At 41.2% G+C, this 16369-nt stretch overlaps 1 protein-coding gene across 8 annotated transcripts in view; it reads left to right on the top strand.

The window, feature by feature from the left end:
* Positions 1-16369, top strand: part of VTI1A (vesicle transport through interaction with t-SNAREs 1A) — a 433539-nt gene that overhangs the window by 263717 nt on the left and 153453 nt on the right. For 3 of the 8 annotated variants that reach the window (XR_008319202.1, XM_053308124.1, XM_053308125.1), the window contains 2 exons: positions 10784-10854; positions 13900-13971. Coding sequence is in view for 5 of the 8 variants with exons in the window: in XM_053308124.1 (XP_053164099.1) it covers positions 10784-10854; positions 13900-13965 (137 nt within the window). In the remaining 3 variants the exon portion in view is untranslated. Of the gene's footprint in view, positions 1-10783; positions 10855-13899; positions 13972-15544; positions 15678-16369 lie in introns of all 8 variants that reach the window. The other 5 variants (XR_008319201.1, XM_053308121.1, XM_053308123.1 and 2 more) reach the window with 2 other exon arrangements.

The following is a 16369-nucleotide window of genomic DNA, read 5'->3' as shown; positions in this document are numbered from 1 at the left end:
GACAAATTTGTTCACCCAGGCTTTTAGATTCAGGGGTTCTCAACCTTGGGTACCCAGACATTGGTGGACTTCTACTCCCATAATCCCCAGCCATAATGGCCAAATGCCATTGTTGTTGGGGGTTATGGGAGTTTAACTGAGGGACCCAAGGTTAAGAACCCCTAATATTCAATGTTTGCAAAAGATTCCAAATTTTATTATTTTAATGCTTATATTATTTTCATTCTAAACTGCCCAGAGATGCAAGTTTTAGCAAGTTTTGGGCAGTATAGAAGTCTGATAGATAGACAGACAGACAGACAGACTTGAAACCCCTTTACTAACTCCTGGTCGGGAAACTGCGCATGAAGAATGTAGCGGTCCTTGAAACGCTGCACGAAGAATTTAGCGGTCCTTGACTCCAAAAAGTTTGAGAAACACTGCTCTACATGATGTCCCTCTCCCCTGAGGAGCAGCACCATGCCGGCGCGCAGTTTAGGACTGCATTACACCAGCGATACCCACTTTGACAATCTCATTGCATTGATTGCTCCAGACAGCCTGATCATGCAGAGGGATTGGTCACCCTGTTTCATCTCTCAGCAATGTCTCCCAGAGCCCACAGAGGTCAGCCTCATACAGGGGCATGATCCTGGCAAAACACTCACGATCCAGCAGGCCTGCAGGCACTCTAAGCTCAATAACATGCTGAGCATGCTAGACAAGCCAATTGATACAGTGAGCTCACATCTCCCCCCCACCCCGTTGAGCCCCAGGGAAGGGAGACAAGACAGATATTTAAGGAGACTGCGGGTTCCCAGAGTGACACATCAGAGCCCCCTGGGAGGACAGGAAGGGTGCTAACAGAGGCTCCTCTACCCACTATACCCCGGCATGAGCTGCAACCCCCCAATGGACCTGCTGAGGAACACGCTTAATCTCACAACTGCCCCGACCTTGTGACATCCCCCAGACCAGCATGGGATCAAGCTCACATCATGGAACCTTGCCAGCTGGGTTCATTGCAGAGACACAGACTGCAACAGCTTCATCTCACAATTTGACATAATCCTAGCTCAGGAAACCTGGATGGCAGCCGACTTTACACTCAATGGATTCCACTCATTCTCTTTGGCGGTGGTACCTGGGACTGGGCGTGGAAGGCTCAAAGGAGGTTTAGCAATACTTGTCTCCACCTCCCTAAAGGTAACATTTACATCCATCACCTCATTAAAACAACATGCTATGGCCTTGCTAATCCATTTTGGTTCCAGTTTGCTGGTGTTAATTAATGTATACCTAACACCTCAGCGACAGAAACCTGTAATTTACTCTGTATGGACTAAGCTTAAGCAATACACAAAAGATCTACTGCTGGCCAACCGCAAAGCGTTGATGGTGATGAGAGGTGACTTTAATGCTAGGATGGGACCTGATGACTACACCCTATTTACTCGACATCAGCTACCCACCCCTCACCCAAGATCTGAGCTCCTACCCCTATCCCGCCTGTCAAAGGAGCAGAGAGCAACCTTTGTGGGGCTCTGCCTAGCACAAACGACTGCCAGACATAACCTTCAAATCTTAAATGGCTCACTGGAAAGTGACCACTCAGGGGAATTTACATATCTATCCAGTACAAAAACAAGCACCATAGACTATATTGCTGTTACCGGGAACCTGCTCCACTTTGTTGTGAACTTTGAAGTCATGCCCCATGTAGATAGTGACCACTTCCAACTTCTCCTCCAACAGGTGCCTTTGGCCCAACAGCTATGCCTGGAGACTCACTACACTCCCAATATTCTACCAGAAGGTCAGGGGAGATGCCGTGCCAAATGGTCACCTCAGCATGATCAAACAATAAAAGAATTGTTTGCAATAGAACTCCTCCTGACCTACCAGCGAGACCTCACTTCAAAGGATCCATCTCTTGCCCCTTTGGAGAGGTGTGGTGTGCTTGTACATGAACTCCAACAACATTTAATTAGGAAAGTGGACTACGATTCAAAACCACCCGGGTGTCCATCCAAACCCTCGTTCAATAGGGACTTCATAGAAGCAAAGAAAGCTCTTATATCCGCCTGCCTCTCCTACAGTTCTAGTACTGGGGCAGACGCCTTAGAGAGCCTCTCACATTTTTTACAACATTTTTTGTAACAATATAAACGTCTATATTTTTTGTAACAATATAAACGTTTATATTTCTTAACAATATAAACGTCTATTGACAACCAAGAAGAGAGAATCCATGGGAGCCACTTGGTCATGACTTATCCAGGCAGCCAAGATAAGGACTCCTCCACATTTTGGCACATCATGGCCAACTCTTCCTACAATGGCATAACCCCAATAGATTCCCACATCCCTCCAGCAACCTGGGAACTGCACTTTTAGAGCCTATACAGTATGAAGACGTAACGGGAAACTCTAGTCTCCCTCCAGAGGATATAAATGCCTAGCTGGCCACCAGTCATGGCAGCAGAGATTGAGTCCCTTGTCATACAATCTAAAGCGGGAAAGGCCCCAGGAGAAGACCTCATCCCTATAGATCTTATAAAAAGTAACCTGGAGTGGTGGGCCCCAGTCCTGGCTTTGTTATTTACCCATATTGACTGCCAGGGCCTCATCCCCAGGGACCCGGGGCGGACAATCATCGTCCCCATATTCAAAAAGGGCCAAAGGGATGACCCTGCCAATTATAGGCCTGTTAGACTGCTCAACACCACCAGCAAGCTGTATGCCAGGCACATATATGGGAACTCAAGGACTGGCTAGAGCAAGAAGAGATGCTGGCAGACAAACAAGCAGGCTTTAGGGAAGACAGACCTACAACTGATTAGTGCCTGGTCCTCCAGCATTTCATCGAAAGGTACTCTTCTAACAAATCTACCTCCCTCTATGTTGCCTTTATAGACCTTAAGATTGCATTTGACTCTTATCTCCTGAGTTAAGGTATGGGAAAAGCTTGAATCCTCCTCAATTGATCAACGCCTGCTTTATCTGATCCGCATCCTTCACACAGAAACATCAGTCAAGGTGAGATGTAGCCCCCAAGCCCCCTTACAAACCTTGTATCAACCCAGAAGGGAGTTAAACAAGGATGTAGCCTGGCCCCGCTATTGTTTAACTTCTATATCAATGCCATGGTGAGCTGCCTCAGCAATCCTGACTTCCATCTTCCCAAGTTGGCCAGAGGAGCCATCTCCATTTTGCTCTATGCAGATGATGATGCTATCCTATCGAGGACTCCGGTAGGCCTCAGAAGGGCTATGGCAACACTATCACAGCACTGCAAGAGAGAACAACTTGTAATAAACTACCAACCAACCAACCAACTTCTCTAGAAGACCTACCATTAGAATATTGATGGACACAGAATTGAACAGGTCGCCTGCTTTACATACCTGGTGGTGATCCTTCATGCCTCTGGCTCAAGAAGGGCCCATTGTGAACACGTCACCCTAGTGGCACAGAGGAACTCCACTGCTGTCTTAAGGCTCCTTTGTTCAAGAGGCGGCCATTATGTACCCGCAGCGCTCAAACTATATGAAGCCAAGTCGTTGGCACAATTATTATATGGCGCCCACCTAGGATCTCCAATCTGGCTATACTGGAATGTATTCAATCTAAATTCTTGAGAGGGACCTTACAAGTGCCTTGCTGTGTCTCCAGTGCTACTCTACAGCTGGAAACTGGCATGATAAAAGTGGAGGCTAAGGTTTGAATGACAGTTCTCAACCATTGGCTCAAAGTAGCCATCTGTCCACGGGGCCTGGCCCCACTAACCCTGTAGGACAACTTTCAATCCTCATGGAAACGGACTGTCTTCAACAAAGTGACACGTCTGGGCCTGAAACCCCATCCCTTCTGTTGGCTATGGGCTGGGATAAGGTGAAAACAGCCATCAAACAGAGGATTCTGAACATGGAAAGCCAGGCAGATTTAAGTAGGGTGCCAGGCTTTCTCAAATACCCTGGTCGCTCCAACCAAGTCTACACCAAGATGCTGCTCTCAGATGACGATTGGACTTTCACGTACAATGCTGCCAGGTTCTGAAGGGCAGCATGTAAGATCCACCGGGTCCTGATCGCCAGTTAATATCTCTTACAGCAGACTTTCAACTACTGATTATTTTACTTAATTGCATAATTTTAATCTGCTCCTCTACCTCACATGGTAGCTTTTATATGTTATCTTAACCATTTAATATTTTTAGATGCCCCACTTTTAAAGATAGTTGTATATTTACTCCTGTTTTATCTATACTCTTTTAATCTCCCTACAGCTTCTAGGCTTCGCCTGTAGTATCCTATTATATTAGTTACCCCACAGTTTGTAGAGTTGTATTTTATCATAACTATAGTGATCATTCACAGCCTTTTAGGCGTATCTATCTGTTTTTTAATAATTTTAATGAGTTTTACTCCATTGTATATGCTCTGCTTTTAAAGTTCTTTTTACAGTGTTTAGAGTATTTCACTAATCATAATCATAATATAGTTACTATTTTATAGGTTAATTATAGCCATGGACTTTTTAGCTGTATCTATCTGGTTTAATTTGAATGATCTCTAGTCCATTGTATCTGTGCTGGTCTTTGACCGTAATAAAGTTGATTGATTGATTGAACTAACTGCTGTTCCCAGACAGTCTTTAAACATATATAATGCATTACTGTAATCTAGCTTGGAAGTTTTCTAAGCATGGATAACTGTGGCCATCTCTGCTTAGAAAAAGTTGCAGATGGCACACCAGCCTCAGCTAATGGAAGACGCTTCAAGCCATGGCAATCACTTGGGCTTCCAGTAATACAGCTGGATTAATTAGTATCCCCAGGCTGCAAACTTGGTCATTGAAGAGAAGTGCAACCCCATCCAGAAAAAACTAAACACCATCTTCCTGGGCAAATGAGCCACTCACCAACAGCACCTCTGTCTTGTCTGGATTGAGTTTGTTGATTGGCCCACATCCAGTCCCTTACAAATCCAGACATTAGTTCCACACCTCCACTGTCTCACTTAAGCCGGATGTGAAAGGGAGATTGAACTGGATACCCTCTGCATATTGATAACACCTAACTCCAACCACCCAGACCCAGTTGACCTCACTCAGCAGCTTCATGCTGCCTGCTTCATAGGTTTCAGCTCCCTTTCAATCAAGGGGCTTGACTGAGCTCAGCGCAGCAGGAGCAATCATGTTAATTACCTAAGTCATCTTCACATTCCACCAAGTGACCAGGTCATCAACCATACTAAAAGAAAATTCCCCAAGGGCCCTTGCACATCCTTTATATTCTGAGCAGAGACCGTGTATTAGAACTGGACACTTGGCCAGTTCAGACAATGCAGCTGGCAGCACACATGAACAGGAAGAGACACACTGAGAGTGTGTCCATCAGGATGCCCTCCACGAACATGCTGATGCCTTCCTGGCATATCCTTTAATCACATTAAGCAAGTACTTGAAGTACCTGTTTAGGGGCTATTAGGATGAACTCCCATGATGAAGAGACACAGCAGGAGGGCATCAGAATGTCCTTGGGGGGTGCTGATAAGCGTATTCTTGGTGGGGGCCCTTTCACTTGCATGTGCTGCTGACCATATTGTTTGAACTGGCCAACTATAAGTCCAGATGTGGTAAAATAAATGTGATACAGTAAATTGTGATACTAATATTGAGATTTTTTAAGTTTCTAATATAACTGAGGTTTCCTTTATTAGAGAAACTCATAGATTAAACTTCTCTAGTAACTGATAGATAACTATCCAAGTTAAATACTGGTTAACCACATTGGTTTAACCAGGATTACCTGGAAATTCCGAGTTCTCATGTCACACTCTGCAGAAGCACACAGGTCTCGCCAATCATGGTTAATTTTTGTTACCGCATCATGAGAACACAGCCCCGATATTCTGTTATTGACAGTCACAATCTTAAAATGCTGAAAGGCCAACATGCCATAGTAACTAAATGTGGACAACATATTTCTCCATTCTTTGTTGCTCACTGTGCGCTTCAGTAGCTTAAGCCAGGTTAATATACCTGCACAGATCCTAGTGATTCAAACATATACTGTTCCAATAACAGGCACATCCCGACTTACAAACACCCAACTTACAAATAAAGCTTCATAACATACTAATTTATGAAGTCCCCAACTTACAAATGCCAATCCACACATATAAACAAGTCATCCTTCATAGGAACCATATGTGTTCATATGAACATCCAACTTACAAACAAACATTTGGAACACAACCCGTTTGTAAGCTGGGTACTCCCTGTATATATGTCATAAGTGCTAGTGCTATGCCACAAGACTGCGGGATATAAACTAGTTAACCTCCTAAGGTTTGCAAAAGGTGCATAGCACTCTTCCTTGCTTAGTAGTTCTATTCCCCAAGTTAAATCTAACAACTTTAAAACAAAATAAATCTCTATTCTAAGAAGCTTGTTTTCATTGTCGCTTTAAGGCTTGTACTGGATGATGAATTTACACTTGATGGCATGTTATCATTTCATTCCAGCATAACTTAAGAATGAGATAATTTATCTGCTGAATGTTCATGCCTTTTTTTCTACAATTTAGACAGCCCATAACTTATACTGGTGTGTAAATGTATTTGCACTTCATTGTTCTGGATATTATATGTTTCATATTAAAATAAAACGTTATCTTTAAAATTCTGAACAATGTTGTTTAATGTTATCATTGTCGTTGTATTGTAGTGCTGTTTAAAAAAAAAAGAATATTTGCATTTTAGGGCTCCACAGCGATAAACATTGTATAAGTAAAAGAAAAAGAAAAATCTTACCCCAGAGTGTTTTCATGACGAGTCAGCATTCTGCAAAAGGCTTGTATGTCCAACACACATTTTGACTTTAAAAGTTGGGGGAAGTGGGTTTAAAACATGGGTTTCAAAACCAGTGTGTGATATAGCAAGGGAAGGGAGCACATTGCTGTTCAGATAACTTAGTCATGAGTGCTGGCATGCACCTCAAGCTCTCTGAATTTTGGCCTAAGTTCTAAAGGTGGAATTATTACCATGCATTCTGTCAACCTGTTCCAAAGTATTCAACCACTAACACAGATACTATTTATAAGGGGGGGGGGGGGGGGGATAGTCAAGAAAAATAGTTTAGGGCACCAAAATGTAAATTTTAGATTATTTCACAAGCTCAGATATGTAACCTGAAGGGAATAAATATGTTTTCATGCATATCACATGGTCCTGTCAAAGCATTCATTTCCTTGTGCAGGAAATCATAGGATAAAAATATATTTGCTGTTCTGCCTATACAACGTTACACCATTGATATACATTGATATATGGAGTTGCCACAACATTTGGTAGTGTCTGTTTCTGATAAGAGTGCCAGAGTTTTAGGTACTGCATATACCACCAACACTGAAAAGTTAAAACAAAAACTTTTCCATGGTTTTGTAAATGGTTTTGATAAGGAGTTTCATTCATATGGAATTTCTGTCCATTGAGCTGAAATATCTTTAGTTTGGACCCAATATTCTGCTTGTGATTAGGAAGCACTTACACTTCACCGAGGTGAAGAAAATTTGTTCATTTTCTTTTGTTGAATTTATTATTTATTAAGTTATTTGTTTATTAAACTTCTATACCACCCAAACTTTCATCTCTGGGCAATTAACATAAAAACAATTAAAACATATATAAAAGTTAAAACTATGCAACAATTTAAAAACAGCCATAAAATTAAAAACAGACAATTTTTAAAAGCTGGGAAAGCTTGGGTGAAAAGATAGGTTTTCAGATGTTTTTAAAAAATTGCCAGAGATGGGGAGGATCGTATCTCAGCAGGGAGCACATCCCACAGTCTCGGGGCAGCGACCTAGAAGACTCATCTCTGTGTAAAGAGCAAAGTACATGAGATCCTATATAACAATGTATAATAAACCCCTTAAACATATCCAAGACAAATAAACATCCCAAAATTGTAAAAATTCATTAATTTTTATAATTATTCTGGCTATTAGTATTCAGATACTGCATAAATACAATTCATGTACAGAACAGGAAAAAAATGTTTATGTTCTATCTCCTTGTTTTAAATTGTTATAGAAAGTAAGTTTAGTTATAAATACAATTGTCCATATCTGATTCAGCCACTCCAACCTAGTAGATGGAATTGGTGTTCCCCATAAAAATGCCACACACATTCTGGCTCCTGTCAAGTGGGTAATTACCCTCTGAGTCATTCCTCAGCACTGCTTCCTTCACATTGCTGAAACTATTGTCTTGGGGTTATAACATAACCTGTCATGCACCTCCAGGGAGCTCTCTGATCCTCAGCGGCTTTTATGGGTGGACAAGAAGCTGCAGTGGGCACGATAACTGTAAAACGTTGTTGCTACAGCTGAACTCTGCATGTAATTTTTTTTTAATCCAAGCCCATATGTCAACTGTGTGCATAGTTTATAACACTGTAGATTTGAGTTTGAATTACAGAAGTTCTGCTGACCTCGGGGCATGTCTGAAATTATTTTATTGCTGATAATCTACCAGTAGCAGACTTTTAGTGTTGTTTCACCTTTCAACATAAAATTAATGAGCCAGTGAGTAATTTGTGTATATGTGCACAGAGGCAATGAAGCCATTTCAGTTCTTGGAGTTCACTCCTCTGCCTTGTTGAATTTTATGGCCAAAAGTATAACCCCTAAGTGTCATAACTACTATTCAATTTGTGAAATAAAGGAAGGCTGCCTTCCTCTTGATATCTTCAGTCTTTAGTAATGAGAGTTAAACAATTTATCAAAACTGACAGTATGGTTGTTAAAGCTGATGCCATTGTTGTTTTGATAGTTGGACAATAAGTTTGCATATTAGAAGTTGCCAGTTGGCAGACTTAATTAATAAAGGCATCACCTCACACTGCACAGGACGAGGCAATGGTATACCCCTCCTGTATTCTACCAAAGACAACCACAGGGCTCTGTGGTCACCAGGAGTAGACACCGACTTGTCAGCACACTTTACTTTTAAAGCAATTTTGGGGTATGGTTTGACAAACTGTTTTTTCTTTAAGATCAATTATCCTTCACTTGAGGTCTTTTTTTAAAAAAAGATTGGATTTTTTAAAAATATATGCAAGTGAGATTTCCTACTTTTGAATATAGATTTATAGTCCACTCCATCTTGGAGGCTCAGGACAAGTGATTGAAACAAGAAGAAAATAATAAAGTTTAATTACATCTGCTAAATTTCCACTTCCTTCCCCAAATCAATTCTCATTGTCAAAGGGTTCAGTTTTAGTTTTTTATTTAATACAAGACACTGGGCACCTTCAAGACTAAGTTCATCGTGACTGATTCCTGATGAAGTGAATATGTTGAGGATACTCATGACTAATTTGTCTAATAAATTTCAATGGTGCTTAGTCATGATTTACTAGTCTAGATATTGCCTGTTGAATGTGATCTCAAATAATGGTATATTAATGATCTAGCTGCCCAGGGAACAATTTCTTATGGGGTAGCTAACAAATAAAGTTGTTTCTTCTTGTTGTTATTTATCATCATCATCTGCAAAGACAGATCAAATAGTACAGAAACACTTCTATCTCTAACAAGAAAATATATTGTAATTATATAGATAGCTGTTTCTTAATGCAGTTATCATACATTGTACCACCGTTTACCTCTGGGAGATGTTATATATGCAGCTAAAAATAATAAGCCAGAAAGCCTGAGATAATGCTATGGTTTTACATCTGAAGAAGTATTTAGATATTTATCTTAATCTGCATGTGACTACAAAAATATATTTTAGATTTTTCTATATAGCTAATAAAATATCCTGTGGTGAAATTTGTCCCCTAATAAAAGCAAGTGTACAAAATCCATCTATAGCTGAATGTTTTTCAGAAACATGCTTACTTTCGTCAACATACTTCAACTTAAAAACAGTTTTTGTAAACCGCCCAGAGAACTTGCTTTTGGGGCGATATAGAAATGTATTAAAGAAATAATATTAAATAAATAAATAAACATCCCCACTAATGGTGCACAGGTGTTACATGCAAAGCAGTTCTGCAGCATTTAGTAATCCAGATGGACAATTTTTTTCACTGATCCCTTCTCCCAATGGAAGCGCTCCTTAACACCCCTAAATATGTCCCACCACACCTGCATATTGTGGGACTCTGGATTGTTAAATGTTACAGGAGATGCAGACTCCACATTATTAATGGGGATATTGGCCACCATCATTTCCCTTTCAGGAGCTCACAGCAACCAAACCTAAAGTATTTCCAAAGTCATCTTTTTTAATTTAAAAAACAGATTCAGATTTTGATGTGGAAGCTACAGAAAGTTTAGTTGATGATAAGTGTCTGGTGTATGCATGCCACCATATCTTATCACAGGATTTTAACCAATAGCTAAGATCCAGAGAGACCTATGTGTGAGCGTGAAAGGCAGGGCACTTATAAAGACACTTATAGCAGTCCCTCGTTCCATATGAGGTACTGCTCATAGTTGAATCCCCAATCTTCATAGGGATTTTTCAGTGGATGGAGCCAGCTGTCTAAAGTTGAGAAAGGTGAAAAGTCTCTGTGCACATGCTTAGCACCATGGAAACCAGCCAGGATGTTTACACCTGATGCTTCCATTTTGCCAGCAATTTTCCATTTTCACATTAAAGCAAGTTACTACGGGTATTACATTGTTGGATTTCTTTTAATGTAAGTGTTAGATTTGTACCTTGCCACATAAGTGATGATCTTTATTTTTTCATTATTTATAGTCTTTTGCTTTTCTTTATTACAGAGCAGATTGGTCAGGAGATATTGGAAAACCTCAGCCATGACCGAGAGAAGATTCAGCATGCTCGAGAAAGAGTAAGTGACATGAAGAAACTATTTTTTGCATTTCTGTATGCAGTAACAATGATCAGAAAATCAGTTCAGTTATGTATATTATGCAGATTGGAAGGAACTAATACTTCTTTTACTGCAAACCTGAAGAGAGAAAGATCTTATCATATGCTTCATGTCTCCTCTCTTTGACCAAGTGTATTTTCATCCATATGAGTTCAACTTGTCAGTCTGGGATCTTTCCAAGCCTTGCTTCTTGAAATCCTTTTCAGCTGAGATACCTAGGATTGCACCTAAGACTTTCTGAATACTAAGCATGTGCTTTATTGATTATCTATGGGCAGGGGTCAAGAAATGTCGGCTCAGTTCACCAACCAGACAAAAATATCTTACTCATCAGATGATTCCTTGAGCTATATTGGTACATTACTTGTCAGGACAGTTTTCACTGATCAGGCATCATTTTTCACTCAACACAAGGCTAGAAGACTAGTGGATTTCCTGAGCCTTGACTAACTATGGGCTTCCCCCATATATAGTATAGCTGGTGTTGACCTTTAAAGCCCTTAATGGTTTGGGCCCGGGATATTTGAGGGACCACCTGCTTCCAAGGGTTTCTGCCCGCTTGACGAGATCATCTGAGGGGGCTCTGCTCCAGGTGCCAACAGTGAGGGAGGCTAGGTTGTCGTGCACTCGGGACAGGGTCTTCTCTGTTGCTGCCCCTAGGCTTTGGAATGCTCTCTCTGTGGCCATTCGCTCCTCAGACTCCATTACTGTTGTTGTTGTTGTTATTAATTCAGTTTCTTTACCACCCTTCCAAAAATGGCTCAGGGTGGTTTACACAGAGAAATAATAAATAAATAAATGAAATTGTTCCCTGTCCCCGAAGGGCTCACAATCTGAAAAGAAACATAAGTCACCAGCAACAGTCACGGGAGGTACTGTGCTGGGGATGGATAGGGCCAGTTACTCTCCCCCTGCTAAATAAAGAGAATCACCACGTTAAAAGTTGCCTCTTTGCTCAGTTAGCAGGGGTTTTAGAAAGCTGGTTAAATCTTGGCTTTTTATCTAAGCCTTTACATGATTGTTTTATTGCTGCTTCTCTGTGTTTTTTATCCATGTATAGTTTTTTGTATATTATATATTTTAATATCGGATTGTTTTTATATTTTTAGCTAAATACTTTTAATTCATTTTTATTATGTGTTTTAACTTTTGTAAACCGCCTTGGGGTTGTTTTTAGTGAAAGGTGGTATAGAAATCTAACAATAAATAAATAAATAAATAAATAGTAACAGAAATATCATGTGCTGATTTTAAATATATTTATAAAGTTGTATTAGTTGCCTTTCTACCAAAAAGGTGGCCAGGTCGATGAAAAATTTATCCATACTGAAATCAAACCAGCTGCAACACAATAAAATAGCACAAGTCAACAACAAGCTACCTGTTGTACATTTCTAGCAACAACATATGAAAATAAATAGAAATTATGGTTTGTTTTCTGTCATGCATGGGGAAACATAATGCAAGTGTGACTTCTCCCATCCTGTTTTTACTCTGGCCCCATTATAGGAGCTGTGGGATATAGCAAGTTCTACTTGTTCCAACTGGTAGGGGTGAGCAAAGAGACTGGTGGAAGAGAATGTTGATTTGCATGCTCTTTTATTGCTACTCAGCTGCTTACAGATGCAATATCTGAGTTGCAGTGCTGCCTCACTGGAAAGTTCTTTTCCAAGCACATAAACTAACAACATTGAGGATAGATACAAGATGGTTCTAAACTACCATATGGTTAAAAATATCACAGTAACCTTGTGAACTGAAGCTTTCATTGCGTAATGATTCACAATAATGCAGTCTTTTCATCCCCAAGTTGAGTAAACTTCAGTGATCCGAAATGTCACCAACTTGTGAGAATATCACTGTATAAATAGGTTGTTCAGGTCCTATGAATCAACCCATTGATAGCTAACTAGCTTGGTTGACTCAGTAGAGCATCTGCTTTGCATGAAGACGGTCCCAGGTTCTAATCCTTGCATTTCCAGTTAGGGCTGGAGAAAACATCTGCCTGAAACATTGGAGAAGCACTGCTAGTCAATGTAGACAACACTGAGATAGGTGGACCCATGATCTGACTCGATATATGGCTGCTTCCTATGTTCCCAACAATTAGGGCCAAATCACATCATTGAGCCTGGAATGTATCCTCCCTGTAAATGATATATGGAGGCAATCTGAACTGGGGTTCTGGCAGGGGATAATGGGGACCGCAATCTCGATTGGACGCCACTATCTAGGTAGAAGTCATGACCTCCTACTTCCAAAGTATGAAAGAAGAGGGCTATAGAATGAGGTCCTTGTCCATGCTATTTGTCCTCGGGCGGGGGTGTGTGAGGGCTTTCATTGGGTCTAATGAGAACAATTTTCCAGGGCAAATACCTACAGGGGTTCCCATTGAGATCAGGGCCATAGCAGACAATAGGGTTAAACTCTTCCTATTCCACCAGTGTAGTCACAGTCCAGATCAGGACTCCTGCTAGTTACAGGAAAAAACAAACAGCAAATACACTACAGTTAATGATGTGATGAAAATGATGCCAGTTTGGACCTTAGTGGCTATTTTAGGCTCAAATCTTCCTGGATGCTCTGCTATCTGAGGCAGAAGTCACAACCTGAAATTCCAAATTCTGGAAGAAGGGGGCTATTGTTAATCACTGCTTAAGAAAATACTTCTTTGTTACCATCTCATATCATTTGTTTTGTGGCTTTAAAAGTTGTTTCTGGACTGAAACCCAGTTCAAATTCAACTCTGATTACTCTGCTTGCCTTTTGTGGGTTGGACTTCATTTCATCCACTGCTTTCTTGAAGATTCAGTCATATTGAAAAATTAAATGTGAAATTAAAAGTGTCACCATATTTTCAACATATAAATATGCCGGGAGAGGGTGGTCATTTTTTCTCTCTCTTTTCCCTTAAACATAAAGCTCTCCTTACATATTAGCTCACATACAATATTTTAAGACGCATAAAATCTTTTTTCTATAAACAAATATTTTTCTTCATAGGTCAGAGAAACAGATGCAAATTTGGGTAAGAGTTCGAGGATCCTGACAGGAATGTTACAAAGGTAAGGCAAGGTAGGGACCCTTCTCTCTTCTTCTTGCCTTGTTTATTAAAAAAAAACAAAAAAACAGTCATAGATATTTTTCACAATTTTGTACCATTTGGAAATCAGCCAATTTAGTGTGGTTTTGCTAAAGGCAGCTCCTTTGTGAAAATAATTTAGGTTTGCTATACAATTTCTCCCCCACCTCTCCACTCCAATTGCAAGGCATTTCAGATCCTGTAATTGAAACCTATTGTGTTTTTGCACATCAATTCATTTAAATTTATAGTCTACTTTATCCCTGAAGTATGCAGTCCAAATTCATGACATCATTTACAGCAGTTCATTGAACCTATTAAGAGTATGTAACATTATGCTTGCCCCATGCCAGCACAGTGCCAGGGAGAACTCCATAGGGCATAAAAGACCCCATCCCCACTCACTTCACAACATATATGCATTGAGCACACTGGGCTGTTATAGAGAACCCTATGTACACTTTCCATATCTCTGTCCAATCGTCTCTGCTCCACTCAGTTAAGCAATACAAGCTCTAAGCTAGCTTTTCTTGACTGAGCAATAACAGGCAGGCAGCATGAGGATCGAAGAGGTGTGCACCCACAAACACTTCTTTCCACAGAGCATAGTGCCTGTGTGTCTGTGTTCACATGCCAGAGCACAGTGGGGTACAGAATTCTGTTATGTCCTATGGGGAACCAAACATGCAAGGGTGAGCAGTGATCATGCCCAAAGTCTGTTATATATATTTCTGCCATAAGTTAAAATAATTAAAAATGTAGGCAGCCTCCTTATCTGCTCCAATTCCTTGTACCTTCCCCAAATATCAGTTTTATCTGCCTCATCTTTATTTAAGGAGTTTTTGTTTGGTTTTGGTTTTGGTTTTTGAAAAACCTTACATGAGCAAGAACTTAAAACTATTATTCAAGTGTTTGGTTGCCTAATGAGCTTTTGCTGAGAGATAAGCCAGAGTATTTTGGTACGGAGAAATTGTTGCCATCACATGTTCAAACTTTTGTCTGCTACCAGATAAGATATTAAATACCTATATGAATTGTGGCAAGGACAGGTTCAGGATATAACGTAAACTATGGATTTATCCAAGGTATGCTACTAGAACATTTGGCATCAGTGGCGCACATAAGTAATTTTGGAGCCTGGACCTGAAGGACTTTGGAGGCCTCTCCCCCACTTGAGCACGGCGCCACTGGGATCAAGTTAAAGCTTTTTAAAAAACCTTTTCAACCACCTCTGTGTGGCAGGGATGTGGAGACAGGGTGGCCAGCAGGTGGGGTGTGGCAGCAGCAAGAGCTCCTTCCATAACCCAAATGACAGGTCAGGCCATTTTCAGGCCTCTGCGAACATGTGCAGAGAGCCCCTAAATGGGCAGAAAACTGCCTGACCTGTCATTTGGGTGGCAGGCAGGCTCAGAGAAGGAGCTCTTGCCGCCACCTCCACCTCCCCAACCTTGGTCTGCACCCAGTTGGCCACCCCTTGTCTCTGCTACCATCCCCACTGCACAGCCGTGGTTGAAAAAAGTTAAAAAAAAAAAAAGATTTAACTTTCCCCTGATCCCCCTCCTGCAGGTGCCGGGGCTCTGAGGAGGCCTCCCATAACATTTGGAGCTCCACCCCCGAGACAGGAGGCCACAGTCCAGATCCCCAAAGTCTGTGACAAAGTGTGCCTCTGTTTGGCATGGTGTCAATGCTGGAGAAAAAGGTAAACCTGTAGAAAGCCTAAGTGAAGACCTTAGCCAGGAATAGACAGCTGGGTCAAACCTGGGAGTAGGCAAAATGATAGTAGGTAAGACAGGAAGGAAATAAAATGCTGACATCTGAAAGGCAGGTGCAGAGTCAGCTGAATGGCAGCCTGGTTCTGGGCCCGGTCGGTGGCCCCTCTAGTTACGCCCTGTGTGTGTGACATCACGTGCAAAGGGGGCAAGCGAGTTCTCCCCTTGTCATTTCAGGCAGCGCTTGCTGCATAACAGCATATATTTCCTTTTCTCTCCCTCACTGGAGGGAGAAATACATGCTGTCAGGCAGTGAGCGCTGCCTGAAATTGGCAGGGAGAGCTCACTTGGAGCTCTCTGGAGCCCGGGCATGGGCGGGGGGAGTTCGCTCGGGGCCCTTCCAGAGCCCAAGGCGCCCCCCCCCCCCCAGGCTTCAGCAGCCCTTTTCATTGGTGGCCCGGGTTCTTTGAACCTATGTGCACAATGGTGGCTCCACCCTGATAGAAGGAGAAAATTCAACAGTTTAGCAAGTTTAAATGGAACAATAACAGATCCTGGAAGTGACCCATCAAGAAACTGTGCAGAAGTTAAAAATAAATGTTAAAAGACTGCACTAAAATCTCTAAATGAATTAGTCAGATCAGAAGCAAGTAGCTGTAATCCTGGAGATGGGAAACTGCAT

Source organism: Hemicordylus capensis, chromosome 3 (genome assembly GCF_027244095.1).
Source record: "Hemicordylus capensis ecotype Gifberg chromosome 3, rHemCap1.1.pri, whole genome shotgun sequence".
Classification (NCBI taxonomy): domain Eukaryota; kingdom Metazoa; phylum Chordata; class Lepidosauria; order Squamata; family Cordylidae; genus Hemicordylus; species Hemicordylus capensis.
This window is presented reverse-complemented; position numbering and strand designations above follow the sequence as displayed.